Source organism: Saccharomycodes ludwigii, chromosome I, assembly GCF_020623625.1.
Source record: "Saccharomycodes ludwigii strain NBRC 1722 chromosome I, whole genome shotgun sequence".
NCBI lineage: Eukaryota > Fungi > Ascomycota > Saccharomycetes > Saccharomycodales > Saccharomycodaceae > Saccharomycodes > Saccharomycodes ludwigii.
In genome coordinates this window covers 588247-610950 of record NC_060200.1, presented here as the reverse complement: position 1 = coordinate 610950, position 22704 = coordinate 588247, and the positions used below count along the sequence as shown (strand labels likewise).

At 30.2% G+C, this 22704-nt stretch overlaps 10 protein-coding genes and 1 non-coding gene across 11 annotated transcripts; 7 read left to right on the top strand and 4 right to left on the bottom strand.

The window, feature by feature from the left end:
• Positions 1-425: 425 nt before the first annotated feature.
• SCDLUD_000239 (uncharacterized protein) lies at positions 426-4016 on the top strand (the record flags this gene model as incomplete). The annotated part of the gene is made up of 3 exons (XM_046077595.1): positions 426-684; positions 2680-2727; positions 3232-4016. The coding sequence occupies 3 exons, from the start codon at positions 426-428 to the stop codon at positions 4014-4016; spliced, it is 1092 nt and encodes a 363-aa protein (XP_045936585.1).
• A 341-nt stretch (positions 4017-4357) lies between these two features.
• HRD3 (ubiquitin ligase complex subunit HRD3) lies at positions 4358-6805 on the bottom strand (the record flags this gene model as incomplete). Its single annotated transcript, XM_046078667.1, has 1 exon — positions 4358-6805. One exon carries the CDS (start codon positions 6803-6805, stop codon positions 4358-4360), a length of 2448 nt encoding a protein of 815 aa, XP_045936584.1.
• Positions 6806-7438: 633 nt separating this feature from the next.
• Positions 7439-8647, top strand: SCDLUD_000237 (uncharacterized protein; the record flags this gene model as incomplete). The annotated part of the gene is made up of 1 exon (XM_046077004.1): positions 7439-8647. One exon carries the CDS (start codon positions 7439-7441, stop codon positions 8645-8647), a length of 1209 nt encoding a protein of 402 aa, XP_045936583.1.
• Positions 8648-9786: 1139 nt separating this feature from the next.
• On the bottom strand, positions 9787-11397 carry SCDLUD_000236 (ENTH domain-containing protein; the record flags this gene model as incomplete). The annotated part of the gene is made up of 1 exon (XM_046078668.1): positions 9787-11397. One exon carries the CDS (start codon positions 11395-11397, stop codon positions 9787-9789), a length of 1611 nt encoding a protein of 536 aa, XP_045936582.1.
• Positions 11398-12403: 1006 nt separating this feature from the next.
• CDC9 (DNA ligase (ATP) CDC9) lies at positions 12404-14506 on the top strand (the record flags this gene model as incomplete). Its single annotated transcript, XM_046078669.1, has 1 exon — positions 12404-14506. One exon carries the CDS (start codon positions 12404-12406, stop codon positions 14504-14506), a length of 2103 nt encoding a protein of 700 aa, XP_045936581.1.
• A 996-nt stretch (positions 14507-15502) lies between these two features.
• Positions 15503-16486, top strand: HMX1 (Hmx1p; the record flags this gene model as incomplete). Its single annotated transcript, XM_046078670.1, has 1 exon — positions 15503-16486. The coding sequence occupies one exon, from the start codon at positions 15503-15505 to the stop codon at positions 16484-16486; it is 984 nt and encodes a 327-aa protein (XP_045936580.1).
• Positions 16487-17079: 593 nt separating this feature from the next.
• Positions 17080-17457, top strand: QRI5 (mitochondrial 37S ribosomal protein mS38; the record flags this gene model as incomplete). The annotated part of the gene is made up of 1 exon (XM_046076713.1): positions 17080-17457. The coding sequence occupies one exon, from the start codon at positions 17080-17082 to the stop codon at positions 17455-17457; it is 378 nt and encodes a 125-aa protein (XP_045936579.1).
• A 603-nt stretch (positions 17458-18060) lies between these two features.
• MSS51 (Mss51p) lies at positions 18061-19377 on the bottom strand (the record flags this gene model as incomplete). The annotated part of the gene is made up of 1 exon (XM_046078671.1): positions 18061-19377. The coding sequence occupies one exon, from the start codon at positions 19375-19377 to the stop codon at positions 18061-18063; it is 1317 nt and encodes a 438-aa protein (XP_045936578.1).
• Positions 19378-19916: 539 nt separating this feature from the next.
• On the top strand, positions 19917-19990 carry SCDLUD_000231. The gene has a single exon. It is a non-coding gene; the product is annotated as a tRNA-Val (tRNA).
• Positions 19991-20305: 315 nt separating this feature from the next.
• On the bottom strand, positions 20306-20953 carry CDC36 (CCR4-NOT core subunit CDC36; the record flags this gene model as incomplete). The annotated part of the gene is made up of 1 exon (XM_046078672.1): positions 20306-20953. The coding sequence occupies one exon, from the start codon at positions 20951-20953 to the stop codon at positions 20306-20308; it is 648 nt and encodes a 215-aa protein (XP_045936577.1).
• Positions 20954-21422: 469 nt separating this feature from the next.
• Positions 21423-22061, top strand: FAP7 (nucleoside-triphosphatase; the record flags this gene model as incomplete). The annotated part of the gene is made up of 1 exon (XM_046078673.1): positions 21423-22061. One exon carries the CDS (start codon positions 21423-21425, stop codon positions 22059-22061), a length of 639 nt encoding a protein of 212 aa, XP_045936576.1.
• Between the last annotated feature and the right edge of the window lie 643 nt (positions 22062-22704).

Sequence of the window (22704 nt, the reverse complement as noted above, 5' to 3'; positions counted from 1 at the left end):
GATGGATAATAAATTTATACGATATTTATTTTTTGTTTTTCCTTAAAAAAAAAAAACTAGTCCATAAAAATTTCGGACTAAAACGTAATCCACTATTTCGTGTAAAATGATATCAATTTCTGGCTTTGGAAAAAAAAAAAAAATAAAAAAAAATATAAGAAAATATTCAAATTGTGAAGCTCTAATATAAACATATACACAAATCATGTTAAAAACTAATTGTGTTGGTTTTTGAAGTGTTGTGCATTGATTTATTTGATATTTTGTCTAGTCCAGTTATAAATATTTTTATGGTTAAATGTTCAATAATATTTATCTTCTTTTCTTTTCTCTTCTTCTTTTAATTTTGTAATTCAACAACGTCATCAATACACACATATATGTTATAAAGGTTTAACTGATATGTTTAACGAATAAAGTTAAAAATGGCTAATGGTTTACCTTACAAAATTGACCTTAACTCTATAGGGCCTACGACAAAGCAATATCCTGCGACAAAAGTCTTTGAATATAATAGTTCAAAACTAAAATTAGTTGCATGTGACAATTTTATATTCCATAAATCTAACGAAACAGGTATTAAAAGGTCAAAGCTAGAGTCAACCATTTACAAACATGTCTATAAAACTCTCAACTTATCCACTGCTACCTCTGGAAATGAGAATCAAGATGATTCAATTTTTTGTATGCATTGTGTTAATATGTTTCCAGCACAAGCCACTAAACGTAAATATAGTCCTTATGCAAGTAGCAATCTTAAGGCACATATGACTACCATTCATGGTATTAAAAGAGAAGATCTAGATCACCCCAATTTCAACTATTTATTACCAAAGTTAAAAAATTCTGAGTCAAATTATAAACGCTCATTTGTTAGAGATTATATATTTAATGAAATAGTGTGTCATAATTGCCCTGTTTACAAATTAACATCCAACACTGTGAATAATGGTAATATAAACAAATATTTCCAAAATGCAGAGCATGAGCTTCAGGAAAAAGAAGATTTTAAAAATACAATTGGCTTGTCCAATTATAAGTTTATTTGGTCAACATTGAATGAGGTTAATAATATGTATATTGATTTATTTCAAAAAACTTGTGGTGGGAAATTTGACTTTATATTCAAGGATTTTGATAGGCATTCCATGGAAACCTCAATATTTTTATTTGAAGAGCATTTAAAAAATTTTTGCAAACAAAAGTTACATTCATTAAGTTTTGATGGATGGAGCTCCAAAAATTCGAAGCACCATTTTAATGCTTATAATGTTATGGTGTTACTTCCTGGTAAAGGAAAAATTAGCTATTTATTAGATTTAATTGTTGATGGTGCTAAGAATAGTAATGACATAACAAATGAATTAAAACATATGGTTGTTAACTACAATAATTTGGTACCAAATGTCGTTGCTTCTGTTTCAGATAATGCTGCTTCTGTAATAAAAGCGAATAAGAACTTTTGTGGTACTCGCATAGAACAAGTTCGTTGTTTTCCACATATTTTGGGTATTATATTTAACACAATCTACAAAAATATAACAATTATCAAAGAAGATACTGATATTCGAAATCAATTTGTTGACGTAAATGATATTTGTGCCCAACAGGTGATTGGAAAGGATAGTATCAGTGAAGATTATATTCGAACAAGATTAACAGAATATAGTGCAATGGCACCGCACACATCTCAAGATGCAGTTATTGACAATGGTGAAGATAATTATGCAAAATCTAAAGAAATATCTGATGATTTGGTTTCGTGTTTGATTGAAAATACGATAGAATCGTCAGTAACTGATGAGGGCTTAGAAAATTCAGTGTTTGATTTTAAAGGTTTGAGACAGGCAATTAAAAAAGTTCATTCATTGCATAACTCATTTGCCCGTAATAGAAATACAATCACAGAATTTTCGAAAAAAGTTTTAAATAAGGAGTTGACCATAAAATTTGCATGTAAAACTCGATGGGGAAGTTATTATGAGCAACTAAAAAGATTTATTGAATTAAAACCCGTATTTCAATCAGATTTGTTCACAAGTGAATATGGTTCAAAAGATTTTATTTTGACGGAGAAAGAATTTGATTTGATTGAAATGTTTGCTGATCATATGAGAGTTATAGATTTTTTGACAACATATTTTAGTGGTAATGATGCTTTTCATGGGAACATTCTTTATTCTTTGTATACTCTCAAATTATTTATTTTCAACTGTTTTTCTCATGATGATGAACTTTGCAAAGAATTGACCGACTCGATCCCAATTTTTAATAAATACTTTTCATACTATATGGAGAGCAAGCTTTGTTTATTAGGCACTTGTTTAAGTCCTCATTACTTGGTTAATATAGACTCTCATACAGATGGAATTCATTCAGAACAAATTATAGATTTGGTGTTGGCTGTAATTGTAGAAAAGTTTCTTCCTGATAACTTTAGTGGTTTTCACCAAACTTCCAGTAATTTTTACAAAGATACACATCTAAATTCTGATGCTGTTACTAGTGATGGTAACACAAATGTTTTTAATTCCACTGATTATAATGTATCCAATGCTTCTGGTAATTTGGTTAATATTTTTGATAACGGTTCTGCCAATAATGCAGCTGATGCCTCTGCTAAGGTTTGTGCTGATAACAAAGCTAATGCTTCTGCTAACGTTTCTGCTGATAATGGCGCTAATGCCTCTTGTAATGTTACTGCTGATAACGCAGCCAATGCTTCCGGTAATGTTACCGCTGATAATTCAGCCAATGCTTCTGCTAACATTTCTGCTGATAATGCTGCTAATGCTTTTGGTAATGTTACCGCTGATAACGTAGCCAATGCTTCTGGTATCATTTCTGCAGATAACGAAGCTAATGCTTCTTGTAATGTTACTGCAGATAATGTAGCTAAGGCTTCCGGTACTGTCACTGCTGATAATTCAGCCAATGCTTCTGGTATCGTTTCTGCTGATAACGAAGCTAATGCTTCTTGTAAAGTTATTGCAGATAATGTAGCTAAGGCTTCCGGTAATGTTTCTGCTGATAACGTAGCCAATGCTTCTGGTATCATTTCTGCTGATAATGATGCTAATGCTTCTTGTAACGTTACTGCCGAGAATGCAGCTAATGCTTCCGGTAATGTTACCGCTGATAATTCAGCCAATGCTTCCGGTGTCGTTTCTGCTAATAATGAAGCTAATGCTTCTTGTAACGTTACTGCCAATAATGCAGCTAATGCTTCCGGTAACGTTTCTGCTGCTAATGATGCTCCAACTTTTGATACTGAAGATAATGCTCCTTTTAATGTTATTGCTGATAATGCAGCTAATGATTCGGGTAATTTCTCCTCTGATGATAATAATGTTTCTCATACTGAATCTGTCAATAATGCCTATAAATCATCCACTTTTTCAGACGAACAACTTTTAGCTAAATTAAAAACGCATCTGGATTCAATGAAAGAGCACTTAAAGTTGTCTAATAATGATTTGGATACAGCAAATGTAAAGTATACTCATCCTCAGCATACAAAATGTTTGACTGATATTATTAAAAATAGTAACTTTTTTACAACACCAGATGAACCTAGTGAAAAGAGTTTTTTGAGTATTCTTAGAAAAGATATAAAAGAAAGTTTATTTGTTATTAAAAAAGAGTTTAAAAGAAAACATAATTCCTGTTTTAAAAAATATTATATTGAACAAATAAGAAAATATGAAAAAGATGGTATTATTGGGCATAGTGAGATGTGTATTTCAACCTTAATTGCAAACTTCAGAATATATGATGAATGTATACAAGAAGTTAAGGATCCTATGTTTAAAGCAATTTTCCACCTTTTAAAATCCCTTCCTACCTCCTCAGTTGCTTCCGAAAGAACTTTTTCTCAATTAGGTAGTATATATTCGGATCGAAGAGATAACTTATCTTCTGAACATGCCAAATTATTATTAAAGCTTAAACTTTTTGATAATATCATTCCTGAAGCAAATTTAATTGAATCGTTGGAAAAGAACAGTCCATTTTAATTTAATTTTATGTGCCTAAAATGCTATTTATATTGACCTTAGTTTTCTGCTTATGTATTTTAATTTATTTTTTTTTGTTTAATTTTCAGTTAAAAATTAGCTCGCGTAAAACTCCAAGTAACTGACCGCTTAAATGTATCCTGTCTTAGATTGTTTATTTAGTTCATGATGTAAAATTCATAATGAAAAGTATATTTATATTATAGAATAATAACGAAAAAAAAAAAAAAAAAAAAAAAAAAAAATAAAAAAAAATTTTTTTTAATTATAAAATTATTCGTTCAGTTATATAAATACATATTTTTTCCTTTTCTTTTTTCTTTTTCTAAATTATTCCACACTCATATTGCAAAAAATTGCACTCTGAATCTAAGGTTACCATCACCACCGTTTATGTTAATTTCATTACGATTATTCTCTTGTAAGTTCCATCCAAATCTTCTTGCTAATATTCTTGCGAAAAATGACATCATTAAAATGGAGACAATCATAACTATACTAATAATATCTTCCCAAAATAAGCCATACTCCTGTAATAAATGGTTAATTTTTTTGTGTGCCTTGGAAAAAAAGTTTTTGTAATTATGTGATACATTACCATTTGAATTGCCTATTACCGATCCGTCTATAGAATAAACATTGACCTGTATTTTTGGATTGGTGTTGAGAAAAAAATACTTGTCACACGTTGATTTAAGGTTAACCATACTTTTTTCATATAATTCTTGCAGAAAATGCTTGATTTTATTATAAACACTAGCGTTATCATTTCCACCACAAAAGTTATAAAAGGCAGCAAATCTAGCGGAATCAACAATAGAATAGTACCACTCCTTAAGTTGTAATTTTAAAACAGTTAATTTTATGCCAAAAAAAAGGGTTCTTTGGGCCAGAACTTGCTCATAATAACGCTTAGCTAAATGGAAATCACGCTGTACACCTAAACCATATTCATACATGTAACCTAAATTCCACATACCTAATAAAGAAAACTTAGATGACGCACCTTGATATAGCGCCACCGCCTTATTATAGTCTCCTCTTTTGTAGTATATATTACCAGCAACAATTGCGGCGTCTGGGTTATTTTGTTTGTAAGCTCTTATATAATAAGACAATGCGATTTCTTCCATTATTGGTGACAATGGTGCTGGTGTTGAAAATAAAGTGGGTGGTTGGTATAATATATATGCAAGCGAAGTTTGTGCTTCTTCATAACCTTGTTCAGCAGCTAATGCATACCCCCACAACGCGCCGTCAAAGTCTTGGCTCATCAATTTATTGAATGATTTTTTTAAATATGGCACCATTACACTTTCTGCTTTGTGTACAAATCTTTTAAAAACATGTATTTTATCTTCTGTTGCAGGACCATTAATAATCTTAGATTCTCTAAACTTAGCCAAGTAATAAATGGCTGGTACATATCCTATTGTAGCAGATTTTTGCAAATATTCGATATCAACATCCTTTGTTATGTGATTTAGGGTTGAATTACCCATTTTTAAAAGATAATATGAACATCGACCGTTATCCGCTCCAGCAGTGACTATCCGAGAACATATTTCCTTCGCCTTGGTCGAATTTTTATAGTAAACATAATTTATAAGTGCCAAATCAATGTTTGATGGAGAATAAAGATTGTAGCTGTTAATATTCACGGAATTTTTCCTTTCGAGTATTTTTGCAGCTTTTTCCATATTTGGTTTGTCAAGCCCATCACCTCTCATATACATGTGACCTAATAATGTTAAACATTTTTTATAATGTATCATCTGGTCAAACGATATAGTTGCGGTATAGTTATCGTATTCTGAATAAATATTCTCAAGTATTAAAAGAGCTAATGTGTGATTTCTTTCATGGACATAAGTACCGTAGTAAGCATTAACTGCCAGATAATAAGAGGAAATTATGATATCGTTCATTAAGTCATCATTGCCTTCATCATCATCCTCCCCGCTTATAATATTAGAATGAACTTGGAATAGGCCGCTTTTCCCTCTATTCACCTGGAAGGGCTTTTCATAATCTGTAAAAAAATCATCAGAGGGTAAAATACCCATTCTCCCGATTGTGCTTGATCTTGTGGTACTTAAAGCTTCTTCGCCCACTAATTTGTTTTGTAAATCTGGAATTCTCAAATTGTAACTTTCTCCCTGATTTGGTATTAATTCCCAATTTGGGTATGTGTTGTTTAATTTGGTGTATATTAGTTCAGATAGTCTTGAATAATATAGCAATGCCTTGTCTAAATTCTTTTCAGTGCTAATACCTTGTGAATATCTATAAGCCAAAGCTTGGATACTTTTCATTTCACCTATTTCTGCGCCCCTTTGCAAATAGGCCAAGGCTCTTAGCTGATCTGGCTCTCTTTCAAATAAACCTGTTGAATAACAACATGCAATTTGGTAAAGTACTGTGCCATTGGGTTGTGCAGAACTATATTTTTCAAATTCCAACAAGTAATGCAAACCCTGCGTTTTATTACCAATGAATCTATAATCGTTCCATAAATTTATTTGAGCCAACTGGAAATATGCATCTAGATTGTGATAGGTGGTAGCGCTTTCTAGCAACATGTCATATGCCTTTTTGTGTTTTGGTTGTATGCAGTCATTCCAAAATTCAGTATAAAATTCATTTTTATTTTGCACCATATAATATGGTGGTGTAACATCAATAAATTCATCCCACATTTTAAAATGCTCTGGCGGTTGGAAATTATACGGGGTTGGGTAAAATGTGGTTAATATTTCCATTGCCTCATTATATATCTGTTGACCCATGTTTATCGAGATATCTTTTGTTATAGAGTCCACTTTTATGTTGGCGCATGTGACCAGATTGTTATATATATTTTGTCCTAGAAGTATGTGTACGAGGATGAAAAGAATATTAATATTATAATTATTCTTTTTCATTATTTATGGGATGGAGGTTTGTTAACCGATTTTTTTTTTTTAATTCTTTATTTTTTACTATACTGTAACAACGTTGTATGGAACACTTAATGCTCTAAGATAGGGTTTTAATTTGTGGAATTATTGGTGGTGAAGTTATTATTATTACACTCACGCAGTTTTCTTTTAGTATTATTTCTGTTTTTATTTTATTTTCTCATTGTTATTCAATAAACAAAAGTATTAAAAAGTAGTCAAAAGAATTCTAAGAAATAAAGCCATAAAATAATTATTTAAACTCGTTCTTAAAATTTAAAATCTGTTTTCTCAACACCCACACCTTTTTTTGGTTCCTGGATCAACTGCAAAAAAATAACTTACCCGCACTTTTTACACAGCCTACCCGTCAAATATTTCCCTCACATGAATTTATTTTATATTTATTTATTTTATTTCATTTATTTAGCAATACGTCGCAACTAATAATTGTAACCAATAATTGTAATAAACAAAAAAAAAATGTGTTATATAAGCCAATTAAAATGTGAAAGTTGTAAAATATATAACAATTATACAGACCTTCAATTTTGCACATACTGTAAATTGATACAATGCAAATATTGTTGCAGAAGCACAGATACAAACTGTTTTGTATATAAATATTGTAAATATTGTCACTACATACAACAAGATAGTCCGACGAGATTTAACAATCAGGGAAACTATGTTTCATTAAATAACTACAACAAAAACTATAGAAGACACGCTAACATCGACAGAAGAGCAGAAAAAGAATATTGCCCTCATTGCTTTAGTTGTCCCAACTGTGAAAATTTACGTTTATCACAATCCAGTGCTACTGTTACTACTATTCCTCAGAATTCTGAAATAGTTAAACTTTGTTGTTATAGGTGTGGTTTTAAATACGAGGGAAGCAGTGACATTAATACAATTTATCACCAATTATATTCCAAATTTTATGATTTACTGCATTATTTTACGACTGATAGAGACGACAATCATGATAACACCATTTTAGAGGTTAAAAATGATCATCACGCCATTACACCTGGATTAATTGAATTGCAAAACTGTTATTTGCTTCAATGCATATCATGCGCAGAAATATTGGAATATATGGCACTGAGCGCATCTAAAGTGACCTTCCCCCTTACTAATTCGATCGTGACGCAAACTTTTCCAATTCCGTTATGCTTCATAGTTTCGGTTCAGGAAAAAAATACCTCTGCTGTTAGACAAGATTTGTTGAAAATACAATTAAATGTACTTAACGAAACCTCATATCATGGTATGTTTGATATTGAAATTATTAAGTCTGTTGGAATGTTTATTAAAACTAAAAATATTACAATAGAGCTAAAAACTAATGACACTTCTCAGGATAGAAAACCGGCAACAAACATTCTTTTGCTATTAAGTACGCTGCCTCGATATAAATTGGAAGCCAATAATACAAAACTAATACGAAGAGAAAACATCAGAAGATCTACAAATGGTTTTGGTTGCAATAGAAATACTGATCAAATCGAATACGGGAATGGGTATATATTAATGCCAATTTCATTAGATCCTGATGTGGCTATTTCAGAAATTTATTTGGAATTGAAAGTGCGACCAGTGGTATCCTCAGAGTCTTCTTTTCTTTCCTCGAGTTCCAGTAGTGCATTTACTATGTATTATAATTATAAATTTTATAAAATACGCTAAACAGTCACTTATATCAATAAATATATATACATATATATATTTTTTTTTTTTTTTTTTTTTTTTTTTTTTTTTAATTGGCAAAATTTATTCTTTCAATACTAAATCAAACGGAAAAAAGAGGAGCAAAAAAAGAGCAAAAAAAAAAAAAATATTTGTCGCAAGTAATTAACCAATCTATAAAACAAACTGCTATCCGTCGATACAAATAAATCATAATAATTCAAACACGTTCATGAATGAAACTCATACAATCATCAATAAATCAAATGTGCAAAAAATCTTTGAAGAGACTTTAAAACCAAATAATAATGATCAAATTATCCCTGTTGATAAGCATGTTTTAGTCAAAACAGAAAATTTTATACAACTATTTATTCAGGAAGCAGTACTTAGAGCAGTTGAGCATAAGAAAGGTAGTGATACTCATAGGAATGGGAATAATGTAGAACAAATCAAACTAACTGAAGAAGATTTAAGTAAGATCGCCGGAATTTTGTTACTAGATACTTAACTTCCTTCTTTACATGTTTAAAATAGAGAAAAAAAAAAAAAAAAAAAAAAATATGAGAAAATCTTTTATTTATTGTTCGTGATTAAATGTAAGGATTGCACTTCAGCTTTTAAAAATATAAAAATAGGATAGAATTCAGTTTTATTATGTAGTACATGTTGATTTGTGTATGAGGAAAATACACGGATTATTGGGAGAGAGGTGTATAGGCAAAACAGTTAATTTTATATAACTATCAATTTATTTCGTTAACTTGATTGAGAGGATCCGTAAAGTGGTAAAATCTTGTAGCAAGTGGCTTATTATCACTAAGTGTGATTCGAACAGTGTTGTAAAATTATATAAAGTTTGATGAAAAATATACAATATAATAAAACAAACCAAACAGTAAAATAAACATAATAAACCATATACCATTTATAAAGATAAATAGAAACAACAACAACAACAACAACAACAATAACAATAACAAAAATAGACAAAATATTATATTTATAAACATAAATCACAAAAAAAAAAAAAAAAAAGAAAAACAATCGGAATAGTAAATAGTTCGTATATATCTGTATAATATAATGGTGAATCGACTAAATAAACTAATGAGATATAAGAATTCAAATTATTATTATTACAAGTCAATTAAACTGTAACCAGCATTACCATTGTTATTGGCACTATTCTCACTACTGGTATTGTTAATATTGTTAGCAGCATTGTAGTTTTGTTGTTGTGGCTGAAGTTGATTACCAAAACCAAACCCGGTTTGTACGGGAACAATTGAACTACTTGGCAAACCGGTGTACTGCGACGTCAAAAAGGGATTATTCTTAGATAAATCTTTATCATTAACTTGATAAAATCCAGTACCTTGTGAGTTAATAAATGTGCCTGTCTTGGTATGTTGAGCTGGAATACGTGCTTCACCACTGTTACCAAAGGTATCAATACCAGTACCAGTAGCCAATAAAGTGTTTAATTCACCATATTTGGCACTCATAGCGGCATCACCGGTTCTATTCATTTGTAATGGCTGTTGTTGCTGTTGTTGTAACCTTTGTTGTTCTTCTAATTGTCTCTTCTTTTCTTCCAATAATCTCTTTTGGTCCTCCAATTGCCTTCTGCGTGCTTCTTCCTCTTGTAATTTTTGTACTCTTTGCTGTTCTTCCCATTGTCTTTGCTGTTCTTCTAAATTTCTCTTTTGCTCTTCCAACTCTCTTTGTTTATCTAATGCCTCCTGTTTCTTTTTCTCAGCCTCATTATTCATAGAAAATGGATTATTACTACCCGATATCAAGTCTGCTTGCATCAATTGTTGTTGATATAAAGCTTGTTGTTCAGATATGGCTTGTTGTTGAGCCAAAAACGCCTGTTGTTGAGCCAAAGCTTGTTGTTGAGCTAAAGCTTGTTGCTGAGCCAAAGCTTGTTGCTGAGCCAAGGCTTCTTGCTGGGCCAAAGCTTCTTGCTGTTGTTGCTGCAACTGAAATTGGGCATATTCCTCAGGACTTATTGGGTTGCCAAAAACATCGTAGTATTGGATTTGACCGGTTGCACCTGTTTGAACCATTTGTTGTTGCTTTAATTTGTCCTGTAGTTGTTTTAATTCTTCTTCTTCTTTAGACAATTTCAAAGCGGTCTGCAAATCATCATCTTCACTTCCATTAGGTGCCAAACCTCTCCTCCTATTCTCATCTTCTTGCGCAGTTAATTTACTTTCTTCCAAGGCCCTTTGCAAATCGTCATCATAACGAGAAGAACCACTACCACTGCCAGCCCTCCTACGGGCAGCTCCGCGTCCTGCATTTTTTGATAAGCTTCTTTCTTCTTTTAATCTATCTTCATCTTGTAATAAAGAGCTCAATTCCTTGGCTTTAACCCTGATAATTTGACCAAAATCTTTCCCTGAGTCATCAGCATAATAAAATTCTTTTAATGTTTTAATGATGTATAAATTAACTTGACACCAAGTAACACAATTCTCAGATCCATTTCTAGCTAAGTAATCTAAAACGGTTAGCGCTTTTGCAACGTGTTTCCAATATTTACCCTTACTGTTCAATCTCTTATCTAGCATATCCATAATTTCGAAAAATTGATCCGCATCATACGATCTACTTGCTATTTCATCTAATTGGTCGACAGAAGGTCCCTCAGGAGCATTCGAGGTGGCTTCTCTAACACAAACTTGGGCTGCAGAATACCCATGGACCATATTTTTAGCGGAACTCCATACTCTAGCCATATTTCTGAATTGTTTGCTTAAATTTTTCTTTTTTTCTTTTTTCTTTTTTTCTTTTCTTTTCTTTTTTTTTTCTTTTCTTTTTATAAAAATGGGTATATTTTTTGTTCCTGATAGATTTAGCTTTATTTATGTAATTCTACGGATCGATAGCTGAAGTTAGAAAAAGAAAGTTTGAGAGAGGGAGAAGGGTTTTTTTTTTTAAATTTAATATTGACAAAAGAAGTAGAAAAGTAATATTAAACCTCCTTAAAAAAAAAAAAAATTAAAAATAAAAAGGAAAAAAAAAAAAAAAAGATACCAAAAATATATATTACAACCAAACAAGTAGATAGTCTTCTCTTGGTTAGCTGATTGTCGGATATAGCAGACTGCGGACAACTTTACATGTCCGAATTTTTCTTTCTTTTCTTTTCTTTTCTTTTCTTTGTTACCCTGCCCGACTTGTTATTTTTGTTTTTATTGAGATTCAGTTACATTTTTTATATATCATTTTATGATTGGGAAACATATATAATATTGAACATGCTATGTTTGAAAATATACGAAAAAGAAAAAAACAAAACAAAACAAAATTGAAAATAAAATTTCTTTTCAAACGCGTAACGTTCCATATAAAAAGGTTAGCCTTAAAAAAATGAAAAAAAAAAAAAAAAAAAAAAAAAAAAAAAAAAAAAAAAAAAAAAAAAAAAAACTATTCGCGTTCAATTTTCCTATTTTCATCTTTTCTTTTTCCCACTCCCACCTTCCACTTCTTTTTCCTCTTAATTTTTTTTTTTTTTATCACGAATCCTATAACCAATTTAATACAATTCTCTCAAAGTTTCTTTGTTCTATAACACTGCTGATATATATTAGATATAACTCTATTTTATCTTAATTTTGCTAATATTATTATTAAATGGTAATCTTATCCCAATTGCTACTAAGAAATTCCAATCTTCTTCCAAGAATTATATCATTACATCACATAAATAATATCTATAATTTATATTTTGTGTCCAAAATAATGAGTAGTAAGAATAATACCATTGGTTCCAAAAAACAAGTTACATTAGCAAGGTTTTTTACCTCTATGAAGCAAAAAAATGATCCGGAAACAGATAATATAACGAAAAATATCAGTGCTGAAAACACCATAACAGGAGATCATAGCGGCATCTCTCCTACAGCTACTAAAAAAATATCTAATGAGGACAACTTGTCATCTTCTCCGTTATCTAAAGTTACTGTTCCCGTTCCACCTAGCAAAAAATTACATAAAAATGACACTTCACCCATTATATTATATTCAGACTTGTGTGACCTATATCAAGATATAGAATCGACATCTTCAAGGTTATCAATTACTTCCAAATTGACTGATTTTTTCAATAGAGTTTTGGAAATAGATTCAAATCAATTAAAAATTGTAACTTATTTATGTATTAATAGATTAGGTCCGGATTACGTATCAAATTTAGAATTGGGGCTAGGGGAAGGTTTGTTGATCAAGGCAATTGCAGAATCTACCGGGAAAAAATCGGCTAAGATTAGATCTAGTTACAAAGATCACGGTGATTTAGGAATGGTTGCATCTAAAGCCAGGTCCAATCAACCGACCATGTTCAAGCCAAAACCAATGAGTTGCAAAGAAGTTTTTGAAACTTTGACTAAAATTGCGACGACAACTGGAACTAATTCTCAAACAAAGAAAATCGGGCTGATTAAAAAAATGTTGACTAATTGTAGCGGGAACGAGGCCAAATTTTTGATTAGATCTTTAGAAAGTAAATTAAGGATTGGATTAGCAGAAAAGACAGTTTTAATTTCCTTGGCACAATCTCTACTAAAAAGGGAGCTTGACAATAACAATAAAAGCGATAGCAATAATACTTCAATTACTGTCGAAGAGGCAACAGATTTAATTAGAGAAAGTTTTTGCCAAGTGCCTAATTACGAAATTATTATCGACACTTGTTTAGAATATGGAATCTCTAATCTAAGCAAATTTATCAAAATTACTCCTGGTATTCCATTAAAACCCATGTTGGCTAAACCAACTAAAAGTGTTAGTGAAGTGTTGGATAGGTTTCAAGGAGAAACTTTTACTTGCGAATATAAATATGATGGAGAAAGAGCACAAGTTCATTTATTAGCAGATGGTAGTTTTAGAGTATATTCCAGAAATTCAGAAAATATGACCGAAAGATACCCTGAAATAGATCTAAAGAAATACATAAGAGACCAAGATTCCATGATTACACTAATATTGGATGGCGAAGCTGTTGCTTATGACGTGGAGCAAATGAAAATTTTACCGTTCCAGATATTGAGCACTAGAAAAAGAAAAGATGTTGATGCCTTAAAAGTTAAAGTTAGAGTCTGTTTGTTTATATTTGATTGCTTATTATATAATGATGAAGTTTTAATTAACAAAACTTTAAAAGAGAGACGAGAAGTGTTACACAAAGTGCTGAAACCAGTGCCGGGAGAATTGCAATTTGCCAATCAAATAATTACAACGGATATTGACGAAATGCAAAACTATTTGGATCAGTCAGTGCAAAATTCTTGTGAGGGTCTAATGGTCAAAGTTTTGGATGGCAAAGAGTCTCATTATGAACCAAGCAAAAGATCAAGGAATTGGTTAAAATTGAAAAAGGATTATTTAGCAGGCGTTGGTGACTCGCTTGATTTATGTGTGATGGGCGCGTATCATGGTAGAGGAAAAAGGACAGGCGGGTACGGTGGATTTTTGTTGGGGTGTTATAATGATGACACTGGTGAATATGAAACTTGTTGCAAAATCGGTACTGGATTTTCAGATGAAATGTTAAGCAAATTGTATGAAACTTTGCATCCAACCGAAATTGAACAACCCAAATCCTTTTACGTTTTCGATAACAGCGCTGTTCCTGACGTTTGGTTTGATCCGACTATGTTATTTGAAGTTTTAACTGCTGATTTGTCGTTATCACCTATTTATAAAGCTGGTATAAACACTTTGGGTAAGGGTATCTCCTTAAGATTTCCTAGATTTCTTAAAATCAGGACTGATAAAAATATAGAGGATGCTACTACTTCTAACCAAGTTATCGATTTTTATCAGTCACAAAATCACATACAATAATCAGAAGGGATGTTAAAAAGGGGGGAGGGGGAGAGAAAAGAGGATTGTAATGATAAAAACAACATTTATGACTTACTGGTAAACACATGGCAATAAGTCGGTTATATAATATAATAAGTAACATTTAACTTACTGTAGATGTGATTATACTGACGATTTATTTATTTATTTATTTATTTATTTATTTATTTTTTTTTTTTTTTCTATTTATCTTTCTTTTAAAATTGGTATACCTCTGTGTAATACACCCCTTTCAAAAGAATAAATAAATAAATAAAATATTACATAATAATACCCAGCAACTCCATTTCCTCTTTAGATTTGCTTTTTTGTTCTGCGCAAGTATTTGTTTTTTTGTTATTGTTTTTATTTGTTTGATACCTATGCGTGTTTTGCACCCCTCAAATGAGTCTTGATTGGAATCTGTGTGTCTTTTTTTTTTAGTTGGAGATTTCTTCCATTTATTATATTCCATTTACTAGCCACAGAAACTCATGCACGTAAACAATCACATGACCTTAAAGGAATTATCGGGCGAAAGAGGGGGGAGTTTGTAAGTGAGAATGAGCTAAACAGGAAAAATAAAAAAAAAAAGGATAAAGGGAAGTCGAAATGGGTGTAGAATTATGTTGTTTAAACTGGCAAACTCTTGAAATTCAAATAAAAGGAGTGGTTGGCTTGTACAAAAACAAACTGTGATTATATACAATCATTGCCACCCTTCTTGTTTTCTTTAATTTGTTGATATGAATAGACCATAATCATTTCAAATATTTTTATACATCAAGATATAAACAACTTTTAAAAAAGAAAAAAAAAAGTATATAAAGAGGTTAACTCAATCATCTAATTATTTATTGTAACAATTTTAATCTTATTTTATAATCTTGTTTATTTATTCATTTATTGATTTATTTATAACAGAACTCATTAGAAAAAAAAAAAAAAAAGAATAATAACAATAATAACTGATAAAGATTACTAAAAACCATAAACATGTCTCCTTCAACAACAAAAATTATTAATGAAAATACGAACCATACCATCATTCCCTCACCAACTGACACTGGTGCTCTAGCCAACAGAATTAACTTTAATACAAGGGAACAACATAACAAAATCGATAAAACAATGAGTCTTAAATTTGCTATGGCAATGAAACATGGATTTATATATCGACAAGGGTTGCTAGCCTTTTATTTTGTTTTCAAAGCTATCGAAGAGGAAATCCAAAGATTGATGTCTGACAATAGCAGCAATAATTTAACTGGGGAAATATTACGTGGGTTTTGGATGGATGAATTTTATAGAACTGGTAATTTATATAATGATTTGTGTTTTTTTTATTCAAAAGAATTCCCCACGAAACAAACTTTTGACAAATTTTTAAAGGAACAAAGTTCTCAATTACCATCTAAACAACAGGATTTTATCGACTACATTCATGAAATGACACTTTTAAAACCATGGGTTATTTTGGCTTACTGTCATGTTGAATATTTAGCTTTGTTTGCTGGCGGTCGTGTCATGAGAAGCACTCTTTACAAAAACAGCGGTTTATTTCCAAGCATTGGACATTTGTCAAAAGAAGAAATTAGTAAAAAGGGTACTAAGTTTTTCACTTTCAGCGAGGATGGTGTAGTTGCTGAAAATAAATTAAGAATGGAATATAGAAAAAATTTTGAAATTCAGACTAGGAATAAACTAAGTGAACAACAAAAATTAGACATCATTGAGGTTGCTGGTAAAATCTTTGATTGGAATGCTTCTATTGTTAATGAATTAGGACAAATTAACAGAGATGAATTGATGAATAAATTTAGCTTCAGGTTAATCACATTTATATTTGAAGAATTAAAAGCATCCAAATTTTTTACAATAAAAACTAAAAATGTCTCTCAGAAAAAACTCTTTTTAGTTTTTATACTGGCTTTGTTACAGATATTAATTACCATTGGCTTTTTTAAAATGTATTTTTAAGAGAGGATGAAATGTTATTAAAATTGGCTCTACTAGGTTTGACACTCAATGATTATGAGTAAGTTACTTGAAATAGGTAAGTTTTTATTATAATGGAATTCATTATGTCTACACATTTACATATATATATATATATATATATTTTTGACACTTTTATAGTCTCGGCTTGGGTTGTGTTTTTGGTTAGTCCGGACATAATGGCCAATTCAGTGACTGGTTAGATTACAATGTTTTTTTTTTTTTTTTTTTTTTTTCATTTTTTTTTATAAAGAATTTAATTTAAAAAAAGGAAAAAAGCGAAAATTTTTTTAATTTTTATCTTTCTGTATTTTTTTTTTTTTTTTTTTTTTATTAATTGCGAAACTGATTTCTTCTCGTTCTATATCTCTTTCTCTGTTTTCATAACCAAGCAAAAAAGAAAAAAAAAAAAAACAACAAAAAGTGATTCTTTTTAGGTTATCAAACCACGAACATAAGGTTTAAACAATCATTGCCACTACAATTTAACCCAACTAATCGTCTTTTTAATATATATATATATATATATATATATATATTTGTCTGGATCCTAAAAAACCATATTGAATTATATGATGTTTGGTAATGTACTAAGGAGATCTATGGTAAGATCAACCAATGCCTTTGGTGTTCAACTATCTGCTAAAAGAATGTTGACCTCAATGCCCCAAGGAAGCAATAACAACAATATTTCTTTGAGCCCAATAGTATTATCCACAATAAAAACTGTTGGAACTTCTACTAACTTTTTTGGTCCTGTATCTAAATTAGCTCAGATAATTAGCCCCCCTTTTATACAAGAATCTAATCAAGGGTTAATTGAAGCGGAAGAAAATGAGATTTTTGCTGATAGTGTTATGAGGAAAAGGAAAAAAAAAATGAAAAAGCATAAATTAAGGAAAAGAAGAAAGAGAGAAAAAGCCAATAAGAGAAAACAAAGCCAAGGTAAATGATGTTTTTGTTTGTTGAATAGGATTTGCTTGTTTACTTTTAACAATACTAACTGCTTGGTGCCTTTTTTCCATGTATATATTATAATCCTTATTTTCATTTTCACTTTTATATAAAAAATGTAAAGCATACGCCAACAATAAATCAAATAAGTATTTGTATTTAATGTTGTGTTTTTAAAAAATTATTATCAAATTCTGTTTTTTTATAGGCTGGCTTGAATGTTTATAATTCCAAAAAAAGATAAGTATAATTCCCATTCTTGCATCAAAAAGAAATAAAGTAATCATACAGAACACATACCAAAAAGAGTCAGAAAATTCAATGTTGTGATACGTTTGATTATTTTTGTACTTATATACATGGATTATATATATACATGTTCTGTGTATACAAATTGCTACATAATTCTACCATTATCATATGTAATTATTAGCTCAATAAAAAAAAAAAAAAAAAAATAATAATAATAATAATAATAAGAAAATGAAAATATAAACTTTATCTCAAACAAAAACATGATATGAATGGTGAATATTTTTCTTCTTCTTTTCTATTTTTTAATTCTATTTCCATTTAAATATTCATACCATTGTTTTTAAAGGCTAAACTTCAATTGCATGGTACCTTTTACCTCTAAAACCAGCAACCCACATGTTAAACTGATAAACTTCTTGTGGATTAGCATCGTTCAGTTCCCATTTGGTACTACCAAACACATTCTTAATAGGTTCCATTAAAACATCCATTTTATTGTGTCCTTGTTCAGTAATAGTATTCCAGTCATTCATTATATCTTGCTTGTTATACCCGGTTATAAAAATACCGCATTTAGTTTCTAATAACCCCTTGAAACTTTCTCCCATCCAAGTATTTTTACTTTCTATAGCACCAAAGCCGGCATGAAAAGCGAAAAACACATCCAAGTATGGATCGTATGGGAAGAAGTCTTGTTGTAAATGATAAACATGGAAATAATCTGTATGGTAAACCAAGCGCAAAGTTTCATCGACATTTTGAATAATAGGTTCTGAACTGGTAATATATCTGCCTTGTTCTCTATCATAAAAACATTCGGGTCCAATAAAATGTATCTCAAAACTTTGCACAGGGAAAAGAGCTTGTATTTGTTTCCAAACATGACCAGGCAATTGTGCCTCAGCTCTAGCACCTAAAATAAAGATTCTCATTGGGCGATCCTTGACTTTTGCCAAATTTTTCTGTTTTTGTTGTTCAAACGGATACAAAGTATAGCGCAATGCTGCCAAACTTTTTAGACCTTCTAAAGTAATTGGACCCTTGGGAGTTAAAGAATATGGAGAATACTGGTGTAAAATAGAGGCTATTGTCATTGGATAGCTTAACATTTTGGTGACTGCAGCCAATTGGAATTCAGTATCCATAGAATAAAATTGCCTAGTATAAAAAAATAAATCCCAATTTGTCATGTTAACAACCCTGTCAAAATCCTGTTCTAAGGGAAAGTCAAATTCAGGAAATGGTCTACCACTTCTCAAATCATGTTCGTATATATTTACCTTACGTAAATAATCATATTTTTTGGTGGAATGATATACTTTATCACTTTCCCAAGCTTCTTTTGAATGGTGGGTAGGGATACCACTTATCGGACAAGTAAACTCAATTTTTTCGCCAGTTACTGGGCATTTAGCCAATTCCATAATACGGTGTGCACGATCTCTTAAATCTGGACATGGTGATTCGACCCATGGGTGAAATCTATTCGCTGGAGTTGGGTCATTTGGATCAGCTGGCGCATCTAAGCCTAACGCGTTTCTAACAAACCCCATAATGTGACGTTTCTGGTTTAACAAAGTTGATGAGGGTGAGAGAGTCTGGAGTGTAACATTGTTAAGAAGTGTTCCTTTTAAAATTGTATTAACAGTCATGGACGACATCATTTTTTCTTTTTTTTTTTATTACTGTGTTGTACGATACTGGTTGTGGCTACTCCCTCAGACTGTAAAGCTACTAAAAATTTAAGTTGTCTCAAAAATTACTAATGAAAAAAAAAAAAAAGGAAATAGTTATTCAACCATGATAATTATCTAATATGATAAAGATGAAATTTCTAGCAGCATGGCAGAGGTACACTTGAAAAAAAAAAAAATAACAAAAAATAACAAAAAAGAAAATTAAAAATATTTTCATTCTGTTAATTTTTTTTAGTAAAAATAGCATTTAACTTCATTTGTTACCCGAATGTAAAACTTTTACAAAATTTGTTACATTTATAATTTCTTTGTTGTTATTACATACATTTTTTTTTTAATAATGATACGTTAATCAATTCGTACCAAATGCTATTCCCTTTAATAATTAATTAAAATATCTATATAGAAAACTGTGTAAAACAAAATGCCTAATTACTAGTTAAGTTAATAATTACCACCACTAACTTAAAGGTTAGGAATAAGAAAAATTAATTGTCTGTATTATTGGTTTTGTGGTCTAGTCGGTTATGGCATCTGCTTAACACGCAGAACGTCCCTAGTTCGATCCTGGGCAAAATCAATTGTTTTAATTTTTTTTTTTTTTTTTTTTTTTAGTTACATATTTATATGTTTAATCCAATATTATTGGATAACACATTAATATAAGGTTTTCAGCAATGATAGGAAACATCAGGTAGTGAAATATATATATATATATATACACGTATATTTTGTATTGATAAAAGACTACTTTGCATTATTTTTTACACCGAAAGCGTTTAGTTTTTTTTTTAAAAAAATAATACATATTACATGAACGGTTTATTTACTTTGTCTCCACTCCTCCCAGTATCTCTCTTTCCCCTCCCTCATACTCTTTGATTGTCCTTAAATTTCACATAATGGCATTGTAATACAATATGAAATCTTTTTGAACTTTTTCCCATCTTTGAGGATCAAAAAACACATATCTACCCCTTTCACTTAATCCATCTTGGGAAACAACAGGATCCATAAAAGGGTCCTTTGTTAACCATACTTTTAATTGCTTATGATACCTCCAATTACGCTTCCTTAGCTCAATATATGTTAGTTCTTGCACAGCACTAGCGGGATGTTTATAAAATAAATAGAACAAGGTTTCGTCTTGAAATAAAGAAATTTTATTCTGTTCCACATTAGAAACTTGATTGAAAACTGGTGGCGAAACAGGTGATCCTAAGACATTTGTTATTTTAGTGAAGCTCTCCGGTATAAAATGTCGTGGTTCCACATCACTTCTTGATGTTTCAATCCATGGAGATGGTAGTGTTTCTAAAACATGGTGGAACGGTAGTTTAGACGCCGGATCTAGATTTAATGATTGTATATAGGGCGTTAAGTCAACACCAGTAATCATAGTATTATCTCTGTTATTACTCTGTTGTTGTTGTTCTGTGATGGTATTATCAGTTGAATTTTCATTTTCGTGTTTTGGTAATTTCTTTTGTAATTTGCTAAACTCTTCTAGCAATGATTGCAACCCATATTTTGAAACAGTCATAATTATGTTTGGGAAATGATGTAACGATAAAGTAATATAATTCTAAAATCTATGGTTATTCTTTCTGTTGCTTAACAGTAAGTTAAAAACCTCTAGGTAAAAGTCGAGTAGAAAGTTTATTATTCACATGACGTTAATAAAGCAAGTTTTTTTTTTTTTTTTTTCTTCTTTTCTCCATAACAACAACAAAAAAAAAAAAAAACTAGCAATGCAGTGGCACTTTATCCCCATATACCGAAATACAAGGTTTCGGATAAAGGTTTAGATAAATTTTTCTTTTTTTTTTTGTTGTTGTTATGGAGAAAAGAAGAAAAAAAAAAAAAAAACTTTTGATTTTGATTTTGATTTTTTCCAAAAGGAAAGTCAAAGGTGGTTTATAGCTTCAAATTTATCTGAACAGCAAGAGTGTTAATTCAACTTGTAAAAATAAGAACTTATACAAAGAACACTAATACAATAAAAATAACAAATGAGCCTAAAAAGACGTTTCAGACCAAATATCATTATAACGGGAACGCCAGGTTGTGGCAAGTCGACTACATGTGAATTATTAATGCGCAAATTAGAATCTGATAACTATAATAAAGACGCTGAATATAGTTATTTTAATATATCTGAATATGCTAAAGAAAATAAATTATTAGAGGGATATGATGAATCACGTAAATCTCATATTATCGATGAAGACAAATTACTAGATGAATTGGAACCATTAATGAGACAGGGTGGTTGTATCATAGATTGGCATTGCAATGATATTTTCCCTGAAAGGTTAATTGATTTAGTTGTTGTATTAAGGTGTGATAATGGAAAATTATATGATAGATTAAATAAGAGAGGTTATCATCTTTCTAAAATTCAAGAAAATTTAGATGCTGAAATTATGGGTATTGTTTATCAGGATGCTCTTGATAGTTATGTTCAGGAAATTATTATTGAATTGAGTAGTGACTCTATACAAGAAATGGAGTCTAATGTTGAACGTGTTGCGGAATGGCTTAATTTATGGTGCAATCAACACAAGGACGGTATTACGAATGAACTAAAAGAGTTTCAAAAATTAAGGAAAGAAAAAGAGACAAGTGATACTGAGGACAGTATTGAATAAGAAATATTGATTTATGTATTATTATTTTTCTTTTGTAAATCATCAATATATAAACATTAATATTAAAATATTATTAACTTATTACTTGAAAAGGAACAGATTTTTTTTTAATTTTTTCTTTAAAGTGTAATTGCAGTATTAATTTTATGGCCGATAGTGAGCCAACTTGATTTTATTTAATTAAGCCCAAAGCATCGAATTCGTTAAATCATTTCTTAAAGTCTACATCATCATCATTATAAATATATTTTTTTTTGTAGCGTGCGCGTTGTTTTTAAAGCTAGAAAAAAAAGAAAAGAAAAGAAAAGAAAAGAAAAGAAAAAAATAAAAAAAAAGGATTTGTCTTATTTTTCATTTTGGAAAAATTTTTCAAAAAAAAATCATTAAAAAAAATCATTAAAAAAAATCATTAAAAAAAAAAAAAAATTTCGTGTCTTCGACAACAGCATCAATTCCCAGTATTGATACACTTTTTCCTAATTTTTTTTTTTTTTTATTCCGTTTACTATTAAGATTTTTTCTTCTTGTAAATTGGAAGCCATTTCACTCTATTTAACATATTTCACCTAATAATTTTATATTTGCAAAATACAAGGGAAGAAAAAAAAAAAAAGAAAAACACCATCGTGCTAAAAATACAGAA